This window comes from Solanum dulcamara, chromosome 9 (assembly GCF_947179165.1).
Source record: "Solanum dulcamara chromosome 9, daSolDulc1.2, whole genome shotgun sequence".
In the NCBI taxonomy this organism is placed as follows: domain Eukaryota; kingdom Viridiplantae; phylum Streptophyta; class Magnoliopsida; order Solanales; family Solanaceae; genus Solanum; species Solanum dulcamara.
Genome location: NC_077245.1, coordinates 7,035,942 through 7,057,437, shown reverse-complemented (window position 1 = coordinate 7,057,437; position 21,496 = coordinate 7,035,942). Strand labels below are relative to the sequence as shown.

General features: G+C 32.1%; 2 protein-coding genes across 4 annotated transcripts; both read right to left on the bottom strand.

Annotated features, from left to right (window-relative positions):
• Window positions 1–4,939: 4,939 nt before the first annotated feature.
• LOC129903461 (uncharacterized) lies at window positions 4,940–11,027 on the bottom strand. 2 transcript variants are annotated; one of them, XM_055979020.1, is made up of 15 exons: window positions 10,789–11,027; window positions 10,124–10,245; window positions 9,543–9,602; window positions 9,325–9,444; window positions 9,093–9,212; window positions 8,772–8,913; window positions 8,308–8,478; window positions 8,068–8,223; window positions 7,881–7,987; window positions 7,674–7,791; window positions 7,338–7,479; window positions 7,091–7,250; window positions 6,634–6,750; window positions 5,962–6,088; window positions 4,940–5,430 (listed from the first exon to the last, which is right to left on the bottom strand). In XM_055979020.1, exons 1-15 carry the CDS (start codon window positions 10,852–10,854, stop codon window positions 5,179–5,181), a joined length of 1,980 nt encoding a protein of 659 aa, XP_055834995.1. In that variant the 5' UTR covers window positions 10,855–11,027; the 3' UTR covers window positions 4,940–5,178. The 2 variants fall into 2 exon arrangements, with proteins under 2 accessions (XP_055834995.1, XP_055834996.1); XM_055979021.1 differs by having other exon boundaries at window positions 7,674–7,764; window positions 10,789–11,024.
• A 3,884-nt stretch (window positions 11,028–14,911) lies between these two features.
• On the bottom strand, window positions 14,912–21,432 carry LOC129902977 (probable rhamnogalacturonate lyase B). Of its 2 annotated transcripts, XM_055978446.1 has the most exons (16): window positions 21,357–21,432; window positions 21,174–21,260; window positions 19,853–19,974; window positions 18,420–18,479; window positions 18,199–18,318; window positions 17,963–18,082; window positions 17,642–17,783; window positions 17,108–17,278; window positions 16,733–16,888; window positions 16,545–16,651; window positions 16,233–16,323; window positions 15,995–16,136; window positions 15,753–15,909; window positions 15,555–15,671; window positions 15,327–15,453; window positions 14,912–15,228 (listed from the first exon to the last, which is right to left on the bottom strand). In XM_055978446.1, exons 2-16 carry the CDS (start codon window positions 21,216–21,218, stop codon window positions 14,938–14,940), a joined length of 1,968 nt encoding a protein of 655 aa, XP_055834421.1. In that variant the 5' UTR covers window positions 21,219–21,260; window positions 21,357–21,432; the 3' UTR covers window positions 14,912–14,937. The 2 variants fall into 2 exon arrangements, with proteins under 2 accessions (XP_055834421.1, XP_055834422.1); XM_055978447.1 differs by lacking the exons at window positions 18,199–18,318; window positions 18,420–18,479.
• Between the last annotated feature and the right edge of the window lie 64 nt (window positions 21,433–21,496).

Genomic DNA, 21,496 nt, shown 5'->3' with positions numbered 1-21,496 from the left:
ATTCTTAATATACTTGATACATTTTTTTTGCATCAACGAATTGAATACAATAGTCTCTGATATAACTATATTCATTGATACACATCAATTGTATTCGTGATACAATTATCGATCAAATATACAAATCAATTGTAGCTTTTTTGCCTTTCTTTTCTCTTCCTGTCACGATTCGAGTCTACACCCTAGCAGAGATATGGTACTTGGAACTATAAGTGATCCCAAGCTAACATTTGACATATTATATCTAAGCATATCATATGAAAACTAAAGCGAAAGTTGTAAACTAAAACAACAACTGAAATAGATTTCAAGAATAAGTCTATTACAATTGAATACCAATATCCGAAAGCCTCTAAACTGAATAAAATAATTTGTTGGTACAAGGCCTTAAGGTAGCCATAAAACAAGTCTGAAATAATGATAGAAATAACTAAACTATGTCCCCGAATGAGGAAGACTCACCAACTACTGAACTATATATGAACGGTTACTCTCTATCCACAAGCCTAAGAATGATCACTCGTATCTACATCACATGAAAAATATATCGCAGAAGAGGTATATGCTCAGTACAGAAAACGTACTGAGTATGTAGGAACAAAACTAAATAGCTGAATTCATATCTATATCATTAAGTTGTGAGAGGGACCACAATGAATCTTTCAATTATATGTAAATATCAACTGAGGAAGAATCCAATGAAAACCATAGATAAATATTTATGAAAGAAAAGGTATATCTGAGACCATATGAAAACCATGCTATCAAACATCATATCTATGTCTATATATATAATTAAAACCCACTATCGGCCAAATTGGGGTTAGGACATTTAGTTAACTCTCCAAAGGTATTAGGACAAAAATATCCTTATTAAAAGCCAAAATTAGCAAAATTTCCCATTTTATTGTCATCTGAGTGACGGACTGTCACTTGGGTGATGGGCCATCAACCAGACCATCAAAACAGACCAAAAACGACTCTATTGGTCATGTGTGACGCCCAAGTGTGACAGACCGTCACTCTGGCCGTCATACACTATCAGGTTGGTGCGTCTCTAATAAATCAGTCATAACTTTTCACTCTAGACTCGGATTGACAAACGATCGGTGGTACTTGAAAGATGTCCCACAGACATTTAATTTGATAGGTTATGGTTCTACTCATTCTTCATATGCTGAGAGTTATGGTCGTTTGATATTGACCCTTATATGATCTCATGAGAAAAACTTAAAGAGATAGAAAGACTTTGAACTCGACTTAGTGCTAGAGGTCCCTTATGACTCTAAACCACATACGATACACTTTCCATACTTAGGAATGAACAACATACATATACAACTTAAAAATCATTAGGTTCGGGCATATACACATACATAAGATGGTTAAGATCTTTCTTAGAAATTGGGTGGTGCTACACTCACAGATTTCGTTCTCTTCTCTCCTCCCTCTCCCAATCTCGCTCACCTCTTTCCTCTTTCTAGTACCTAATTTTTGATACAAATCAATTAAATCCATGTTACAATTATCGGTCAGACTTGCAAACATGCTAAACCATTCATATCTACATTCCTTATGCTTTTATTGTCTTTAAATCGTTGTCATATAAGAAATAGACGGTTTAAAATTAATTTCAAATTTATAGAGAAAAAATCAATTTTAGAAAAAAGAAGAGTCGCCACTTAATTTTCTAAAGAAATTAAGAAAACTTAATTTAAAAGACCTTAACAAATTTAAGTCTTAAAAAAAAGTCCTTTAATCCTTTAAAAAGGAAAAAAAGGTTGATGTATTTTAGCTAATTAAGAAAATTGATCAAATAAATAAATAAATAAAAAGTTGATAAAATCATTTAAACAAATAAACCAACATAAAAATAAAGGAAAGAATAAACTTGGGCTCCTGCCCAAGTTCAGATTATTGAGATAATAGGCCCATTTTTATCCTGCCAATTTGCTGTTGTATACACTGACTGTATATCAATGTATATCACCTATTTTCCACATTATACTAGGTGTATACAACATTGTATACATTCCATTTTGAATTTTCGAGATCCCTTTTACAGCTTCCAAAATCTGTTCATCAGCTTTCATTGACGAGGTTGACTAGATATTTGGGTTTTTAAATAACCCGAAATGCGCAGGGGAAAAAAGAGAGTCCAATGGACTCAAACCGACGGAGTTCATGCAAGAAAAATAATAATAAGGATTAATACTCAATTCATATCATCAGTAAAGGGATCAAGTGAAATATTACCATGAATTAAAGGAAACTTAATGCTCCGGAGCATTAACAAACACTTATTAGCACTAAAATTGTGACTTTCAACTATCACACATATCATAATTAATATTTTTCTATATATATGTATATAAAAAAAATGAGTTTAGACTTATCAAATTTTAGTTTAAACACACACTCTAAGCTAAGAGAGACACTACAGCTACAGTATGTTGTAATAAATCACAAAGTATGAATGAGAAGACTGTAGGTTGACAGCAACTTTAAACATGAAGATTCCAATTATTGGAAGCAAATAGTGGTAGAACTTGTACATTCTCTATAGTGAAAATGAAGGTAGTGATAAAAGAACCATGCTAAAGTAGTAAAAGTTCTAGCTAAAGTGACTGTAACAACCAAACTCAAACTTTTCTTCACGATGACATCAAAAACCAACAAGGAAGCTAATCCTTCGACAATAAAATAACTAATGTATATCAATCAAGTCTTAAAATGCTATAATCTAATCATAGGAGATCAATGAAATTGAAGGGGTCAAAAATATATCTCCAGTGAACTATTGAAGTTCAAGCCAACTTATATAACTTAACGCATATTAAGAGATCTACATCAAGATTCAAGCAAATCCTAAGTTATTACCATACACTTTCTAGCAAATAAATGCAGAATCTATAGTTAAATAAAAAGTAGATTAAGCACATAGAAGACAAAACTTAAATGGAATTGGAAAATAAGTAAATAAATAAACAAGTTATTCACGAATCTAACATATTTACAACACCAAAACAAATGAAAACCAGTAGAATTTTATTTTTTTACCTTTTTCGGGCCGCATTTGGGACAATGAGCTTGACCACGAAGAAACTTCCACTTCCGAAACTAAACTTGCTCTAAGATCTGGGTTAATTTTAAATGAAAAAAAATTTCCTCTTTTTTCCTCCTCTTATGACTACTGAATACTCTAAACAGCTTCTGATTCGGATTGAATTTTGGACAAGAAAATATGAATCAAAGTCAATAATGAGGGTTCTATGAGATCTCAGAAATGGAGAGAGAGAGCGATTACTGTTGATGCGGCGGATTTGAAACGTTGTCGGTGGAATTGAGGAAGATGGATACGGTGTGTGTGTGGGTTGTTGTATAAATTGGAGTCTTTTGTTTGTTGTAAGTTGTAGCAGTGATATGCAGTAATAATTAGTATATGTGTAGGTTATATATGTGGTAGGAAATTGGATAGGGAAAGGGATTAGTGGTGTGTTGTTTATATTGCCATGTGTAAAGGGTTACTTTAGTATGATTGAGTATGTTTGCTGAAAATTAAAGGAAATGGGGTATGGTTAGGTGGTGCGGTGATGTGGCCATGTGGTAAAGGGATGGACGTAGGTTAGTAATAATGTTGTAGGAATTTGTATAGGTGAGGTCATTAGTTGCATTACGTGTAAAGTGCAGGAAATTATACAGTGTTGGGTGGGATATGTGCAAATTGGAATTGGAAATGGTGTGATACGTGTGTGAGTACAATGGTAAAATGGCTTTGTTTGGTATAGAATTGGGAAAGGATAGAGCCAAAAAAGGTTAATCTTTGTAATTTTTCGATCATATGTAGTTAAATTATAACCATTCGAATTTTGAATTTAGTCAAAGTGAATTTAATTAAGAAATTCGGTTAAAATTTAAATAAGATGAATTGACACTAATTATTTAACGAGTTTCTTGATCTTGACAAAGTAATATAATTAATTTAATTTTAAACTAGTTAACTAAAAATATAAAACTATTAATTAAGCCAAACTAATTAACAAAATATTTAGTTAAAACCAAAATCTTTTTGAGACAATTTTCGAATAACCATAAAAGGCAATAATTATAAAAATATATATGTCGTTCAAAAATTACAAAAAAAATGTCAAAAATTACCTAGAAGTAACTAAAAAATATTTTTTAGATTTTTGCAAGCTAATTATTTGAAAATTGTTTAAAATGAAGAAACTCGATTATTAATTTATGTTGTGCAGAATCAAAATTGGGTGTCAACAATCGTCCAATTCACTTTATTTTAATAAGCAATAAATATTCAAACTGCTAGTAAATGTACCTAAAAAGAGTTAAATTAAGACATGTTCTCTTGACCTCATATAAATTTAACTATACCATTTTTTGGATAAACAATTATACCTATATGTTCTTGGGATAATATTTTCTTTTTACTAACTAAACACCCAAAAATGAATAAGAAAATCAAATATTTTTCAAGAAAATATTTTATAGGAAAACATTTTCCTTTTGGACCAAACACACCCTATGACTTTTGTACTTTTGTTGAGTTACTTTTAATTATACTTAGGTCGAACTCAATCAAACTACTAATTGTTAAACTATGACAACAGTGGATACTCTGCACTACTAGACTGTTTGAATTGACTTTTGACTTATAATTTATAAGTCAAAAGTTATATTTATATTTTTTAGCTTATTTTTAATATTTTGGCTTAAAAATAAATACTTATAAACACTTTTTTATATTTTTCAAACACTTCAAAACTGTTTAAAATCTATTTTGGCTTAAAAACACCTAAAAAAAGCCAATCCAAACGAGCACTTGTAGGTTTATAAACTTGTCTTGTTTTCAAAGAAAATACAGTTCCCATTTTGTTCAAATATTAATAAAAAATATGTATGCATAGAGCAAGAAATTTCCAATGTAATAAGGTAGAGTTCCTTTGAATATATATATCTATTGAAACACTGAATATACAAAGCTACAAGCAGCATATCGGCGCATTTCTGTAAATCATCCGTATTTAGAGACGAAATTAGGATCTAGAGTCTATGAGTTTAGAATGAGCATGACCTTATTTTTATACATAGTTTACGATAAAAAAGCAATAAGTTTAGTTGAACGCACAGGAACTGCTCTTGACCTTGCCATTAAAAGTACTAAATGCGCATGGCGGAAAGAGGAGGAGCTTCCAAACGAATATAGTCGTACATAATCCCATGGAGAGCACTAACACTCCGTGCTTGTTTGAGATATATGATATTCTCTCCTTGAAGGAGTTGTCCTGCAGTTATCTCCACATTAAACAACCAATATAGCCCATGGACTCCATGTCTGGCAATTGTATTATCACTTCCAATCAATCCACTTGAGAAATGTGGTGGATTTGCTTCTTCCTCATTCACCCTTACCTGGAAGATGAGAAACATAACACAATTATGTCAATTTTCGGCTGATTAGTGTTATTTGCTTAAAATAATTAGCAATACACATAAATTATGAATTCTTCATTGAGAAATGGGAAGGGATCAACAGAGACAAAATTCTAGGTGATTTCTTCCCACATGTTCAAACAATATAAATGGATAGAGTTATGCGATATTTGTGTTGATGGAAGGTAGCAAATACTTAGACACCACGGTTATCAAAATGAGAAGGGATAGTTAACAATATATATCATTCGGTCATATAGTTTAGCAAACATGGCCGAAGTATACACTACATATACACTCGGTTGTATATGTAGTGTATACATATTTACAAATATGTATATTATATGTATAAGTATGTATTATATGTATATATATGTATTATACATATATTAGATAAAGTATACACTATCGATATACTGCACACATGTTTTGTAAACTAGATAGTCCAAAGTTGTAGTCTTCTCAGAAGAAAACAAAAGGGAAAAAGGACGATAATTCATGACAGAATACCTCCAATATAGAGAAAGTTGCAGATGAGAGCGCAATACGAAGTGTGTAACTTCCATTCTGATCAATGCTTTCTAAATTGAATTTAATTTTCCATGTTGTAGGTTCATATGCATTATCATCAACTTTTCTGCTCAAATTCAAAAAAAAAAAGGAATCATTCTTGAATTCAATGCAAGTCAAATACTACGAAACGCGTTTTGAACGCATAGTCAAAAAGGGAGGTGCAATACGCGAATTTTACGCGTTTCTAGTTTCTTATAAATAGAGGGCCTCTTGCCCTCGTTTAGATTATCCCACAAAATACAATTCAAAGAGTAAGAACACAAAGAGAGTTATACACCAAGATAAATATTGTAGTCTTTAGTGAGAAGTGTTAATTGTTGTTTTCTCCTTGTATTTGAGAGCAGTGTACTCCCATATTATCATAGTAAGATCGTTCTACCCGTGTTTTTCCTCTCTATCTGTTTGAGGGGTTTTCACGTAAAATTCTCGTGTCCAATTTATTTTTCATTATTTATTATCATATCAAACTTTAGTTACAACGCTTCCTCCCCCAACATTCAAGAGCTTCAACATAACTATAGTATTAACTAATTATCCAATATGTATTTATTCTAAACTCCTGTTTCAATTTATATTTATATGAATCGAGGCTGGTCACGAAACGTGCACCTTGTCACCTGAGCATAGAACCAATCTTTTTTATAGTCACTCCTTCCAACTGTAAATACCAAATCTTGATCTGGATATAAATCTGCATATCTCTCCCATAATCCATACTGTCTAAACCTGGAAAAAAGAAAAAAAGGACTATTATTAGCTTTAAATAGTCTATTGGTATAACCTCGACAAGGAATTAGGCTTTATAGACAGAGGCGGATTTAAAATTTTGAGTTTATGAGTTCTGGATTTTAAAAAAGGCAGCTTACTATGTTGAGGATAAATTATTATACGTATTAAGTGTATTTCTTAATGCAAATACAAAAGTTTAACTGAACCAATAACTAGAGCTCTAGCTCCACCCCTGTTTATAGGCACATACAATTAAACATAAAGTTAAATCAGCAAACTCTAATCAGGAAGAAAAGATTCTATTAAGAACTTTTAAATAGTCTGCTAGGATATTGACCTGTTTTCTGGTTGATTTACGTAAAGTTTGTTGATATACTGTGGATTAGGGTCAGGAACGTAGAATTCTGCAGCAGAACGATCAGGGATACCAATTTCCCATAATGTAGGACCACTTCTTGGAGGCTCGTACACAAGTTCACCAATATCAACATCAGAAGCTGAAGCCATAAGAAATGTGGTACAATTGATTATTTGGAACTTGGAAGTGAATAAAGAATTTTAGAAAAATGTGAAATGATTGGAACCTGCAGTAATTGCTATGAATTTTTCATCTTTGTAATCTCCAATGAAGCCAGGTACCCAAGCATAGAGGTTATAGTCCCCAGGACGAACATTTTGGATTGAGAAATAGCCTTCATCATCTGAGTTCGTCCAGAATTGGTAGCCCTGAGGAGTAAAATATAGTGTAGCTTACTCTGTTATCGCTTTTGTTCTTATTTAACTCCACGTCATAAACCCATGTACTTATCCGTAAGCTATATATTATGATCTACTACAGGACATGCAGTATTTGTTAAGCCCAAATATCATATCTTATCATTATTCCAAGTGACAATGTTAACAAAAAACTTGCATCTTACCTTGCATTCTCTTTGAAATGATCCAGCATCTCCAGGTGGAGCGAGCCCCACAAAAGCACCCTTTGCAGACAAATACTCCTTGCTTATACACCTTTTGCCGATACAAAATTCGACAAAACTTGAAGTTCATACGAAATTAACATGTACAAATAATTCATTTATTTCATTTTTGGTGATTAAATTGAGAGATTTTTTTAAAATTTCTACCTGTCATTGACTACTAATCTACCACGGATGGCACCTCTTTGGTCAGCTTTTGGAAAATCTTCTGAACTCGCAAAACTATAAGGCCAGCAGTCGACTTCTTTGTGCATCTAAATTAACACATACACAAAAGGACAATGAATTAACGGGAAGATCATTTTATGTGCAAAAATAGGCTTTGATGGTATACCCGTTCTTTCGCATCATCCCATAGGGATAATGTATCATTCTTATCTGCTACAGAATTGAGATATATAAAAACAGGTCCAAAAACTTTCTTCCATTGTTCGCCTGATCCAAATTGAATCACGAAATCCTGGCCTCCATAATGAGTGCTCACGAACATCTAAGCAACCATATCAATCAATAAAACTTAAAAGTACTTCGAATGTTTGATGAGTCAAAACTCGAAAGGTTATCAGCTACTTACAGCCAGAGTTGTTGGATTAACATGGGATGTAAGATCCTGTTTGATAGGTCCACCTGTTCTGAACTCATTGCTTGGCGTAATTTGCCAGAATCCCACTGGAGGATCTAAGCAAATGAAGCCATGGACTTTGTTATCTTTGTTCTCACACGAATATTGATACTTGTCGTCAACCTACTCATTGAAAGAAAAACATAAATGTTGAGGCTTAAGTACTAATCTAAGTGATTAAAAAGGGAAGTCCGGTGCACTAAAGCTCCCGCTATGCGCAGGGTCCGGGGAAGGGCCCGACCACAAGGGTCTATTGTACGCAGCCTTACCTTGCATTTCTGCCAGAGGCTGTTTCCAAGGCTTGAACCCGTGACCTCTTGGTCACATGGCAACAACTTTACCAGTTACTAAACTAAGTGATTATACATATTAAATAAGAAGCACGTTTTCATGCTGACAGAGAGTGTTATATATACTTCTCCTTTAAATTCTGGCTCTACAGGATCGACTAGCAGGACAGCTTCTGGAAATGCCAATTCCTTCCCTCTTGGAGGTACGCGATCTTCAGGAAGGGGCATTAGTCTTTTCCTATCATCTGCCATAACCATGTACCGAAACCTAGAAGTTGGATACAAGTAAATCACTTCATTCTAAATCAGCAGAGTTGTACAGAAAACAAGTGGAATTTACATAGGACACATGTTTATCTTGTAAGAATACAACATTAAGATTTCAGAAGTTCCAATTCTTGATTGTAAAAGAAAATAACTTTTTATACCGAGGGAGAGAAATAATACTTTTCGATGCTGAGCATGAAAGCTATCCTGGTTTCATTGAGGTTGAATGCTGGCATATCCTCTTTGTGTTCATAAATAGCGTAAGAGTAAAAACCAGGCGAATCCCGAAGAATTATGAACCTGAAATTACCATATCTCAGTGTTGCTAAAGAAATCACCAAAAATATACTCTACTTGTAGCATGAGATATATGCATGAGTAAGAAAAAAGATAAAAAGAAAAAAATCTGAACCTTATGTCTAAGGTTAACGGGGATTGCTCGCCCTGAAGTGAAGGATCCCATTTCCTTGTAAATGAGAGCTCTATCTGTTCTTCAGTTTCCGTTATAACTTTAAAACTATTACATTCAATCCTGCAAAATAGCTAATTATGAACAGTGATGTAGAAATTATGATAAGTTAAACGCATCGCTAGATCATGTTTACGTTATTGTTTAAGGGGAAACATTACTCATCAAATTTTCCTCTAGTTCCAGAAGTTCCAGGTACACTCCAGTTTAAGTCCCAGAACCTGCATATCCATTGTAAAATAGCTAAAAATATTGAGTTGACTACACATAATTCAATATACAGAGAGTGCTAACTTACAATTATTTCTACTTTTAACTTCATATTACTTTCTCCAACCAACATAACACTGTTATTAGAGTTAATGGTCAAAACACACTAGACTACCTTTTCGCGAGTTACATACCTTAACTATCCACTGTTCCATATATCTACCTTAGCTATTACTCCCTTTGTATTAAAACACTCCTTGATGCTGACTTGGCCACTCAGTTTTAATATAAAAGGAGTGCTAGTTACGATATGTTTTAATATAAGGTGCTAGTTTAGGTAGGTAAAGGAAACAATTAATAGTTGAGGTACGGAACTCGCGAAAAAAGTGATAGTTTAGGTGTGATTTTGACCATTTAACTATTGTTTATACTCACCAACCAAACACTCAGACAACATTTTTCATGAGAAATGACTTTCATCATACCACACACTCTGAAAAAGAACAAAAAAGTAGAATTTGTGCGGTTTTACCCTCCATTCAAAATTGGGTTGTTGAGTTCCAACAGATTTTCAATTCCATTATATTGAATTCCAATGATTTTTCCTCCTGGATTTGTCAATCTGAGTTGGAATATACCATTATCTATTACCACCTGCACTGTATAAAACAGGTCAAAATGGCTCTACTAGTTGCAACTTTAGGTGATGAATGAATTAAAGACCATATTTTAGTGCTTGTTTTGGCTTATCTGATAAAACACAAGCACTACAGGGTCAAATTGGGCGGGTCAAGATGAGCTAAGCTAATAATTAGGCGGGTCATTAACCCATCCAAATATAAAAGGATTGGACGGGTCAATTTGGACCCCCTAGTATAATCAAAGATTGTAGTGAAATGAATATGACCCTTTTATTCTTACTCAAATGTTTCGAGTTTGAGCTACAGAAATGCAAAAAAAATTCATGGTAGGGAACTCCTCTTTCTTTATTGGCCTTACACTATGCAAATCCGGATTAGTTGGACTCCAAAAAAGTTAAAAAGACCAGGTGTGAAATAGAAAATAAGTAGAAAACAGTAAGAAATATATAATCCTACTTATATATATACCCCATCCTCCAAATCTAAATATTATGAATGAAAAGAAATAACTGCATTATATAGGAAATAAGAATATATATATATATATATACTGTACTTGGTCCTCTTGCTGAAGAAGCTGCAGAACTGGAGTTGATATTTGTGAATGCTTTGGCACAATCATAATGCAAAATAGAACCTGTATTAGCAGCTAGCAAGATTCTTTAATATTGAACTAAACCTGCACAAATATATTAGTTCAATGTGTATAGAAACTTAGAATTTCTTTATGTGGATGGAAGATATATATATAGAGAGAGGTGACAAAATTACTTATGAAATCATAATCTGCCTACTATGTCAAGTTTAGGCGGATTATTGACATGTCTATTTATTAGCTAAGCCTATTTCAGTCCGTCAAAGTTTGAGTTGATTATTGACCTGCCAATTTATTAGTTAAACCCATTTTAATCTATCAAAGTTTGGGTTGATAGCTGGTTCAAATTGAATCATAAGAAATTATCAAAATATTTTCAAAAATATATATTTTATTTGATATGTTATATAGAACCATAATAATTAAAGAATAAATAAAGTAGTTAAAATTTTATAAAAATTAGCGGGTTGGATTTTGATTTGCATTTTAGTCCATTTCAATCTAAGTTACTTTTCGACGGATCAATAACCTGCCAATTTATTAACTCAACTAATCTTAACCTGCTCAAATTTAATCTAACTTGCTCATTTGACATGTATAAATATACGATAGTCCCCAACTCCCAATAAAGGATTCGTTTTCTTTCCTTAATTTGTTCACATTTGAGTCTTTACGCCAAAGCTACTCTTATTTCATACAAAGGAAAAGGCCAACTGTGTCTTCACAAATTAGACAATCACAACTCACAAGATGCAAGCAGAAGCACTCAATTAATATTTGTATTAAAAAAAAATTCACTTTTAACATGTATAAATAATTTATCAAGAACCCAATAATTTCTTTTTAAATTTACAACTCATATATATAAAGTTCTAATTGCCAACAATATAATTGAGCAAATGATTCTGAATAGTGGATAGAATCAGTTGAGCTAAGCTGCATTACAAAGTCAATGTGGTTGCTAGTTTTATGGTGATCATATGAAGTTTCCTTTCTCAAGTAATAATAGCAAAAATGATTACTCCCTCCATTTTAATTTATTTGTTTAGTTTTGACTTGATATAATATTTTAAAAAGTAAAAACAACTTAATTATGAATCTTGTGGTCTTGAATTAAAAATAGTAGAGTGTAACAAAATATCCTTTAATCTTGTGGTCTTAAATATATCATATGAAAAGTTAAAATTTTAACTAAAAACACATATTTTTAAATGAACTAAAAAAATAGAGTAAGATAAACAAATTAAAATAGAGGGAATATTACTCCATGAAGTTTTTGTATGACAATTTGGTATATGTCGCCTATGGACGACTAGTTTGGATTTGTGCCCTAATAAATTCACTAAAGGGCTTCCTGCTAAGAAATCGAAATCTCAATTATTCTGTTATATTGTTTGGTGGTACTATAGGTTAATGAGTTCTTATCAGAGGCAGAACAAGAGTAAGGTTAGGGGGTTTGATCGAATCTAGTAATTTTGATTATTTTTTATGTCTTAAGAAATCATTAAAAATACATAAATTTTTATTAATTAAAAATCCAATAACTTAGAAGGGCTAAAATCCCGATAAATTAGAAGGATTGTTTCGTGTGACTACAAGCCTTTAGACTGAAGTGGGTGGGTAATTTTACCATTTGGATATGAATTTTTGAGAAGATTTTAAGTGAAATGTAACATTAACACCCCCTTCTAAAAGTTTTTCGAGTGTTGAAGTTAATTGACCGTTATAGCATAAGTCTCACGGAACAAAGTCCAAAATTTCAAATTTTCCATGTAACATTGCGTCCAAATACCCGACCTTACAAATTCCATCAATTATTCCAACGGTCTATTGTAAACAGAATAATTTTTACCCCTTGTCGTGTCTCCTCCCCCACTTTCCTTTTGCAATATTTCATTGCTTAAAGCAACATCACAACAGCTTTTGTCATTACAGCGTTCTCGGCGCAGCAAGTAAAGTCCAAAAGTTCTGTTTGAAGGCAGGGACAAAAACAGTAAAGAGTATCAGACAATTCTCTCTTCTCCCAATACACATTTGAAGACAGCAAAAAGAGAAAAGAACAAGACACATGAATAGGGAAGAAAGAAAATTTATAATTTTCTCCATCTTTGCATGGTAAGTCACAATAATTAACACGATGCAAAGTCACAATAATTAACACGATTCAAATTATTTTATTAAAAAGTATATGAAGAAATTATGATCAAACAAAATATATTTTTGACTATCCAAATAAAAATTAAAAACTAATTGCAACGGTAGAAGTATCTTCTTGGCTAAATGAATTTGATACTATAACCAATTAAGAAGACATTTTTATTCGTTTTCAATGTAATTTTCTAAAAGTTTCTCAGCAGTTTTTTTTCCGCCCCTCCTTTGGAATTTTCCCTCTTTTTGTTCTCTTGATGACTAAAACCCATAGCTTTAGGGTTAGAGGCGGTGGGTGCCTCCCTATTACACATTTTGAGAAGGATACAAACTAAGGTAGTTACGTCTAGTGATACAAACAATTTTTATAATCAATACTATTAAATTACTTTTTTAAGAACTTACTCTATATATTGACGTTGTTTAAAATCTAACATATATTTTTTTCTTTTTCCCTCTGAGTTTTCTGATCATGGACTTACGAATGATTGGTCACTATTGCTTTTAGTGGACAATTTGTCCAAGGTGAAATCTGTTAGAACAAGAATGATAATAGTATAAGGCATATAATTCAAAATAAAATTTATTTGGGTTAAAGGCACGTTAATATGTTTCTTGAAGATAGTTGGAGTCTCTCCCAGCAAATGGAAGAATAAATAATAACTTTATCTTCGAGATTCAACTAAGCCACAAAACAAGTAACATTCAAGAATATTGCTCTTCTATTCTTAAATCAATGATTTCACCGTTTGAGTAATGTCTCTCAAATGTTTTCAAGGAAAAGTGTTTTTTTGAATGCTTGTCTTTTCAAACAAAAGAATCTCTATTTATAGGACAAAAGTTTTGAAAGAGAAGACTTTTAATTAGATTGTATTTATTATAGGCTCATGAATTCAAAAAAGAAAACATGTATCTTCCAAGAATCTATAACGTAAAATTAAAACAAAGATGAATGCTACAATTCACATTCGTGTATTTTATATATTTTCAAAAACTTTTTCCAGATGAATTTGTTTCATAATTAATTGAAACACTAACTCTTACAAAATCAACCTTTTCCTTATTTTTTTAAAAAAAATACTATAGAAGAGAAAAAATAAAAATAAAAAGAAAGCATGTTAGAGATAGGGATGGCAATGGGGCGGGGCAGGGTGGGTGCGGAGCGGGCTGAGCTTAACCCGCAAATTTTTTAAATTGCCCTATTCAAATTCCAATATTCGTGGAGAAAGAATCGTAATAAATGTAAAGAAGAGGCATCTTCCTGTATAACAATTTTTTCTATTTTCAACCCGCCCCGCCTGCCCCATATAGACCCGCCCCGTATAAATTTTTATGTTTTTTTAATTGAGTTTAATATGAAAAATAAAATTCATAATTTTTTTTCATTTTTTGCTAATTAACATCTCAACAACTAATTAATTGTTTCTGGTTAATATTTCAATAATTGTTTCTTAATTGCTAATTTACTCTAATTAATATTTATCTAGTTTAAATTTTTTTTTAAAAAAAGAAGTTAAAATTAAAGTCAAAGTTTAATATAAAAAGTTATATCTTTGATTTCTATAATTACAAAGATTTAATTTTCTTCGGATTCCTATTTGATACCTTAAACCTGCAACCCGCCCGACATCTTCCCCGCCCCGCATGAATCTACCCCCCAGCTCTAAACCCGCCCCATCCCACCCAATTGCCATCCCTAGTTAGAGAGTTACATTCTATGTGCCAAAAATACTTAAAAGAATTGATTTGGAACTATGCCACAAAATTCAAAAGAGGAAGAAGAAAGTATAAACAATGGTTTGTAACATTCAAAGAAATTACATACTATGTGCGTACATTTGGGTCGATAATGCATGCATAGAGAACCTGTTTTTCTGTCAATTTATAAAGCTTAAACTCTTATAAAAGAGTTAATATATATATATATATATTTTTTTTTTCTTCAAGATATGTATAACAAAGTTAAAGAATATAACATCTATACAAAGAATTCTCAAACAATTTGCCGTAGTTACAGGAAGGAGGTCCTTCTAGACGAATATAATCATACATGATCCCTTGAAAAGGACTAGTTGCATTTGCTTGTGTCAAATATATAGTATTTTCCCCTTTAATAAGTATAGTACCCTGCAAATTCACATTGAACAGCCAGTAGAGTCCATGAATTCCATGCCTTGCTATCGCGTTATCTTTCCCTATCACTCCACTTGAAAATACAAGAGTATTCGTGCTTGAATTGTCCTTGACGCGAACCTACAAATTATGGTTTATTGATTTCCCATATTGTTGACTCGATATTACTCTAATTATGATCGAAAAATGATGAGAAGCGTTCTGCTATATATATTTACCTGTAGTTGAGCTTGAGCTGCTGATGCAAGTGCCAATCTTAGTGTATAGATTTCATTTTGATCAACATTGTCAAGTTTGAACTTTATTTGCCATGTTGTTCCTTGATATGTCTTCTCATCCGTTTTCCTAACATACCCCAAAAACACGAAAAAAGGAAGAAAAATCATATTCCAATTCAATGAAGACATTGAATATTAGGTATAATTAGTAATTTAGCTGCTATTTACCTAGTGACTTGAGCAAAGAACCAATCTTTTTTGTAGTCACTCTCTCCAATTGTAAAAACTATATCCCCATTTGGATACAAGTCGGCGTATCTCTCCCATAGCCCGTACTGTCTAAATCTGAGGACGCCAACGATGATGATGAACGGTGAAAAATAAAAATAAAACATTAAACTATCAATGAGGGTGGAGAAAGCTAACCTATCAGGATGATTAATAAAGAGTTTGTTAACATATTTTGGATCAGGATCAGGAATGTAAAACTCGCATGCAGAACGATCAGGAATGCCAATTTCCCAGAGTGTAGGTCCATTTCTTGGGGGTTCAAAGACGAGATCATCCATCTCAATGCTATCGCCTGATTTATAACATGTTAATGTTTAGCTCGTAATCTCGAAAAGCTTGAAAATAATGGTCTACTTGCCAAATTGGAAAATTAGTACCTGAGGTAATTGTGATTTTGATGTCATACTTGTAATCTCCAATGAATCCAGGGACAAATGCATACAAGTTATAGTCGCCTGCTCGTATTTCTTTTATTACATAATTGCCTTGCTCATCTGCTCTTGTCCAGAATTGATAGTCCTGATTAACATCAACTATTGAAATTGTTAAAAAGAAAAGAAAAAAATCGAAGTAGTTTCCAAGTACTGATTGAGTTTTTATGTTCCCCTGAATCACCTTGCATTCTCTTTGCCACGAACCGGTTTCTCCTGGTGGAGCCAAACCAACATATGCTCCAGAAGCAGATATCTTATCATCTTTGAAGTATCTAAGTACAAAAAGGAGAAATATAAGTAGAACCAATGACCATAGGGGATCCTCCAAAAGAAAAATGAAAATCTGGCAGCAGAAGAAGTAGAGCCAGAATTTGAACTTTATAAGTTCTAAATTCTTGGATAGTGACATAGATATTTAGTGGATTTTTAATATAAATAGTGTGTTTGGACTAAAGTTACTAGGTTCAATCGAACCTGACTAAGCAAATAATACCTGTCTAAGACTAACAGTCTTCCACTAATATTACCGCGTTGGGACGATGATGGAAAATCCTCAGAGGCTGGAAAACTGTAAGGCCAGCTTTGAACTTCTAACAGCATCTAGATTTCGCATAATCTAGTTATATTAGATATCATTTACGTTCACTTTGTTGTATAAAAAAAAAACTTGCTTAATTATACCTGTTTTTTAGCATCCTCCCAGAGAGTAAGAGGATCCTCCCCTGAAGTGACAGAATTCAGATATATAAAAACTGGTCCAAAGACTTTTTTCCATGTCTCCCCTTGTCCAAACTTTGGAACCAAATCTTCTCCTGCATAATGAGCACTGTGAAACATCTGCAAATAGAGGCGGAGTCAGGATTTAAACTTTACGAATTTTAAATTCTAGAATAGCAACATCAGACGCTAGTAATTGGATTTTGAATTTAATTTTGTACATATTTAGTGAATTTATTGATACAAATACAAGTTTGAACTAAAGCTATTGGGTTCTGCCAAATACATATAAGATTCAAGGTGTAATAATGTGTTAAGGCTTGTGATTATATTACTCACAGAAAGAGCAGTTGGACCAACATGAGAAGTGAGGTTTTGTTTAAGGGGTCCTCCGGATCGAAATTCGTCACTGGGAATAATTATCCAGAATCCTAGTGATGGATCCATACAAATCCATCCATGGACCTTGAGATCTTTGTCCTCACATGAGTACTGATACTTGTCATCAACCTGATAGCATTATCAATCAAGAATCCTTATGAAATTGATAAATTGGACAATGTTGCCTCTTCGCAACGAGTAATCAGAAGTAACAAACTTAAGCCGAGAGCATACTTCTAATTACTTAATTAGATTATATCTCAACATCACATCCTCTCGAGAGTTGATTACTTATGTCATGAGCCAAACATGTTAGAATTTTTTTTTGGATGGCAGAAAGATTGAGATATGAATTCATGACCAGTGTATGCTCTATACCATGTCGAAGCATGTAATCATCTCATCTAAAGCTAGCTTATGCCGTTAGAGAGAGCATGTTCGTAATTACTTGATTAAAATATATATCAACGAATGACAAAAGAAACTAGGCACCTCGCCTTTGAACTCAGGCTCGATGGGATTGACAAGCAGGACTGCTTCTGGATAAGCAAGTGGTTGTCCTCTATCTGGTAACCTGTCATCAGGTAAGGGCATGTATCTCTGCCTGTTATCTGCCATAGCCATGTAATGAAACCTGGTCGACGTTCAAGATTAAACAATAAAACATCCTTCTCAATTGTTGTTAACGAAGCTATAAACAAGAGATTGACATTTGACAATGTGTCTGTGATGTATACAATGACTACGCCTCAGTCCCAAACAAGTTGGGATCGACATTGTGTCTGTGAATCTGAATAGAAAGTGAGTATTTACTTGTCTTTTCTGAGCTTGAATGAAATCCTAGTCTCATCAAGGTTGAAACCAGGCCATCCTTCTAAATGTTCATAAATTGCATAAGAATAGAAGCCTGATGACCGTTTAAGCATTATAAACCTGAACATCATCCATCTGATTACTCATCAAGTTTCATCTCAAATCCATTTACTATTCAAAAAATGTGTAACCAGACACTTAAAGAACGACAAGAAAACGAAGAAAAAAACAACCACCTTTTGTCTATGTTCAGGGGAATAAGTTCGTCCTGAAGGGACACATCCCATGTCCTTGAGAAGGACAACTCTATTTGATCATCTGTTTCCAATATGACCTTATAGGTTGTGCATATGAGCCTACATTATTAAAGTGACACAATTTTATTGCTCAAAACATTTTTGGTTTGACAAAATAAGTATTTTGTTTGAGGTTCTTTGTCTATATATACGAGTACTACCTTTCAAATGTTCCAGTAGTCCCTGTAGTTCCTGTCGAGCTCCAAACAACGTCCCAGTATCTAGAGAAAGCATTAGGGAGTTATTATTAAAATAAATTTGACATGACAAAATATTTTTTTTATATACCACGTTGGCTTTATTTCTAAGATAATCCCAACACCTCAACTTTATTTAATATAAGGAAAAGACTCAAATATGCCATCGAATTTTGAGAAAATGCTCATCTATGCCATCCGTTAAAAGTTTGACTCATTTATGCCATTTCCGTCTGAGAAAAGGCTCATCCATGCTATTATTTTTAAACTAAAAATATTTTTCGTTTTGCAAAACTATTTTGTACACGTGGTTAATTATGATTCGGCAACGTCATTAGTTAAATTATTATTTAAAATGAAAAAGGTTCAACTATGCCATTGAACTTTGAGAAAAGACTCATTTATGTCATCCGTTAAAAGTTTGGCTCATTTATGCCATTTCAGTTAACAAAATAATGGCATGGATAAGCCTTTTCTCATACGAAAATGGCATAGATGAGCCAAACTTTTAACGGATGGCATAGATGAGCCTTTTCTCAAAGTTCGATGACATATGTGAGCATTTTTCTTTTAATATATAGTTGGAAGGTTTTATATCAACTTTTATTGTTTATTTCTATTTTTTTTTAATTGTACACATTATATAGGAACAACTTTGTTTTATGCTCCAAAAAATTGTTCTACTTTGCGAAAACAAAGGACAGAACAACAGATATAATAAAACAGAACATTTTGTTCTCTGCGATCATTTAACTTTGTTAGTAGAACCATATGGATGGAGACTGGTGAGGATAATAATTTCTCTTTATTTTGAGTGAGCTTTTAGAATTGAATTGGACTGATGTTCATTTTTTATACAAATTGACATTGCTGCCATTTTAAAAGCGTGTGCGCTATTAATATAGTACAATTTTTTGAAGTGTACAGTTATATTACTACTTGTTCTGTTTAGGATTTATTATTATTTTTCTCTAGTTATTTAACTACTCCTAATTTTCCTTCTAAATAATATCTAAAAAATCATAAAAAATTACAGTGGTTGATTTATATACATAATAGAAATTCTTTTTACATAAATGAATTCTTTTAAATGAATTTAGTTTTGGGTACTCTTTTTAGATTAATTATAATGAAGTAGTAGTAATTTTGAGCCATTTATTTTTTATTTTAATAATACATATGACAAAATAATTTTTTTTATTTTAATAATAAATATGACAAAAAATAATTTACTTTGACATGTCAAATTTATTTTAATAATAAATTTAGTTTTGTGATTTTATTTATACAAAGGCCTAAGTTGAGTGATTTTATTGATACAGAGAACAAAATTCAATGATTTTGCTAGATAGATTCTCAAAATTTTGGACGATGGAAGTTAAATATGAGTTAATTACCCTCTGTTTGTTTCATCATTTAGAACCTCAAGCAAATTGTCGACCCCATTGTATGTTATTCCAGTTACAATGCCATCTGGTACTGATATTGTCACTTGGAGAATGCCATTGTCCATCACCACCTGAAATTTTTTTATCACAAAAATCCAACTTTTCTTAACCGAAATTTTAAACAAACAATTAAAAAAACATAAAAAAAATAAAAGTAACGAAAAAGAAAAACGAGTTGCTGCAAATCATATGTACAAATCTATAAGCCTTTTTTTTCTTTACGTTTCTGTTAATTTTAATGTTTTGTAAATTGTTTATGTTTAAATAAAGGTTACTACAATGTGTTTTTTTTTTTAAAAATCAAATCAAATAAAATTCCGTACACAGTGGTAAAATCATGATGTGACGATTACATATTACACTTTGTTTGGATGGTTGTTACGTATTGTTTCATAATGTATCTTATTATATTATATTGTATTTTGTTGTATCGTACTATATTGTTTTAATGAATACAGTGTTTGGATAGATTGTATTGTTTTCAGTCGTTATATAATGTTACACATCCATGGTTCGAATGATAAAACTTACAAAAAAAAAGTAGGGTACGAGGTACAGTTAGTATGGAAAGATAGGGTAAAAGATGAAATATAATTATTAAATAATAAATAAATACAAAATGAGAAGAAAATATTAAGGTAACGACGCGAACACACCAAATCAATCGTTACATAAAATGAGCCTTTTTATCGTTACCTAACGATGGATTTAAACGATACGATACAATAAAATTTAAGTAACAATCAAAACAAACATACAATACAACAGATAACAACCATCCAAACAAGGTGTTATTTTCTGTGTAACTAACATATAGTTTAGTGACTATATCCACTACTAAATAATTACTATTTTTTCATTGGAATTTCTCACTGAAAAATGTTCACCGACTATTACACAAATATTTTGATTGTATCAGTAAGAAAAGAAAAAAATATTTAATGGCCATTCTCAATATTTCAATGATTTTTTTTTAGCCTATATGCGTTTTCTCAGTGAGCTAATTCGGTGCAAAAATCATGTTCTATAACACAAATTTTTCATTAATTAATTCACTGTGGAAACAATCTCTATTTCTAATAGATTGTTACAAAAGTTTTGTGATTTTAGTATTACAAATAGTTAGACAAAAAATATAGTTTTGTGGCCTTAATGTTATAAAGAGTAAGTTTAGTGACCATCGGAGAAATGAACCCGCACATAATCAAACATAAGGAAAAAAAAACACATTTCCTTCAAAAAGATCAAGATATAGTGATGAATAGATTACATGGTGATCATCAGGAAGGTGTAACTGTACTCCAGGAGCAGTCATTGATCTTAGCCTGTTTTTCTGCAGCGTCTTCTTAATTAAATACTGCAAAAATGAAAAATAAATAATCTTTGCTTTAATTTCCCAAAGAAATGGAAATCCTAAAAGTATTGACATAAAAAAAAAGGAAATATTATTGACCTCTTCTTGCAGTTTTGGAATAAACTGAACGATGTGAGGTATTAATATATATGTTTGATTCAACACTTCCCTTGGAATGTAAAAGTAAAAGAAAGCAAAACTTTGCTGATATTAGCAAATTGTAAGCCTCACGGGCCGTT